The following is a 1651-nucleotide window of genomic DNA, read 5'->3' as shown; positions in this document are numbered from 1 at the left end:
CTGCTGCTGCTTGAAGGAACAGCCTTTCTGCTGCCAGGATGCCAGCTCTTCCTGGCAGTCAGGGTTCCTGCCTCTCCCCTGCCCAGTCCTTGCACCTGGCTCTCCAAACATTTCAATCTGCAGGCTCAGTCCCATTTCAAAATTCCTGAGTCCATGCCAAGTACAGCATAATCTTTCCTAACAACCTCAGTTATACTATCCTGGAGTTTATCAGTAAGTCTCCATCCCAGACTTGACCCTGTGACCCAGTCATATGTACGAAGTATTCTGTTTGTCCAACATCTCCTTGATGGCCATTTGGATGCCCAGAATACTGGGCGTGAGCTCCCTCTGCTTTCTGCTACCCACACATTTATGACTTAGCCATAGCATGGCATGTTCCAGATCTGTTGGTCCGACTGAATACCAAGCCCAGGCACCCTTCTAGCTCTTAAAGGTTTTTGTTTTGTTTTGTTTTTATCATAGACCCTCTGAGAATCTGGTGACAGAAAAATACACCTACAAACAATTTCACATATATTGGTGGGGGTGGCTTTTAGGTTCTGTGAAGCCAATTTGGTTAAGAATCCCTGATGTAAGAGAAGTTGTATCCATCCACATCCCATTCTGATGGCTGCACTTAAATTTGGCCTTGCAGCAGTATTCATTCCTCTCTGCACATCTAATTAGTACCCCCAGAATCAGCCTCTTCCAGAATTATGATTGGGGCACCCATGGACACTGTGCCTGACCTTCACAGCTACACTGCCCAAGTCAATTCTTGTGACTGTCGGTTCTTAACAACCAGTCACAATGATGAATCCTAGTCTGAGCCAGTTATTGCTGCCACTGCTATATGCCCCGGGAGCTTGGTGCTAAGAACAAGCTGGGGAAGCAGCTGTGCAGCCTAATGCCTGCTATTCCCAGAATGTATTTTCTTATGACTCCTTTACATTACTACTGAAAAAACTGGTAAGAGACAGGGGAGGAGATCAATGAGTACATTAAGTTCCTTGCTCATCTCAATTTTATTGGCTATCCACTGTGCAGTGTTATCAAATTGTGAGTTATCACCCATTAGTGAGTTGTGAAATAAATTTACTGGGTCACAACCAGCACTTTTTTAATGACATGGTACAGAGTAGAATAAAAAATACCAGAGTACACTACAAGTACTAACAGTAGGTACTGTTTATAAACTTTTCTTTAAGTTATATGTTTATGTGTCTGTGTGTATGTACTGGGTTGAGATGTAAAATGTATTTCCTACATGGGTCATGATCAGAAAAGTTTGAAAACGACGGCTTTGTACCATCTCTCCATATAAAAAGCCCAGAGAAGCCTCACATATTTAGAGTACTTAAGGGTAGCACTGCTTAAAGGTTCTCTAATGTGTAGTTGTACCCCCAAAGATCAGATTGTTTAGTGACCTGTTCAGTCTCAGAAAAATGGCCTAATGGTGGCTTCATTAATTGCTACGCCCTTTAGAGAGGAGGACAATTTGGAAGGTACATACCCTTTTACCTTGTAGAGATTTTCAAATAATGAAAATAATACTAGATGAATAAGAGAAATAATAAAAGCTGTATACAAGGACATATTCACATAGTGAAAATGGAAACTAATAAATGTACAACATTTATAAAGAATTGATTAAATAAATTATAGGTAT

General features: G+C 41.1%; 1 protein-coding gene across 1 annotated transcript in view; it reads right to left on the bottom strand.

Moving 5' to 3' along the window:
• Nucleotides 1–1651, bottom strand: part of ABCA1 (ATP-binding cassette, sub-family A (ABC1), member 1) — a 149520-nt gene that overhangs the window by 10537 nt on the left and 137332 nt on the right. Inside the window, exon 44 of the mRNA XM_008587847.1 lies at nucleotides 1082–1111. Coding sequence (XP_008586069.1) covers nucleotides 1082–1111 — 30 coding nt within the window. The remainder of the gene's footprint in view (nucleotides 1–1081; nucleotides 1112–1651) is intronic.

The sequence above is a fragment of the Galeopterus variegatus genome, unplaced genomic scaffold (assembly GCF_000696425.1).
Source record: "Galeopterus variegatus unplaced genomic scaffold, G_variegatus-3.0.2 Scaffold4570, whole genome shotgun sequence".
Lineage (NCBI taxonomy): Eukaryota > Metazoa > Chordata > Mammalia > Dermoptera > Cynocephalidae > Galeopterus > Galeopterus variegatus.
The sequence above is the reverse complement of the archived record's forward strand: the minus strand, read 5'-3'. Positions and strand labels throughout refer to the sequence as shown.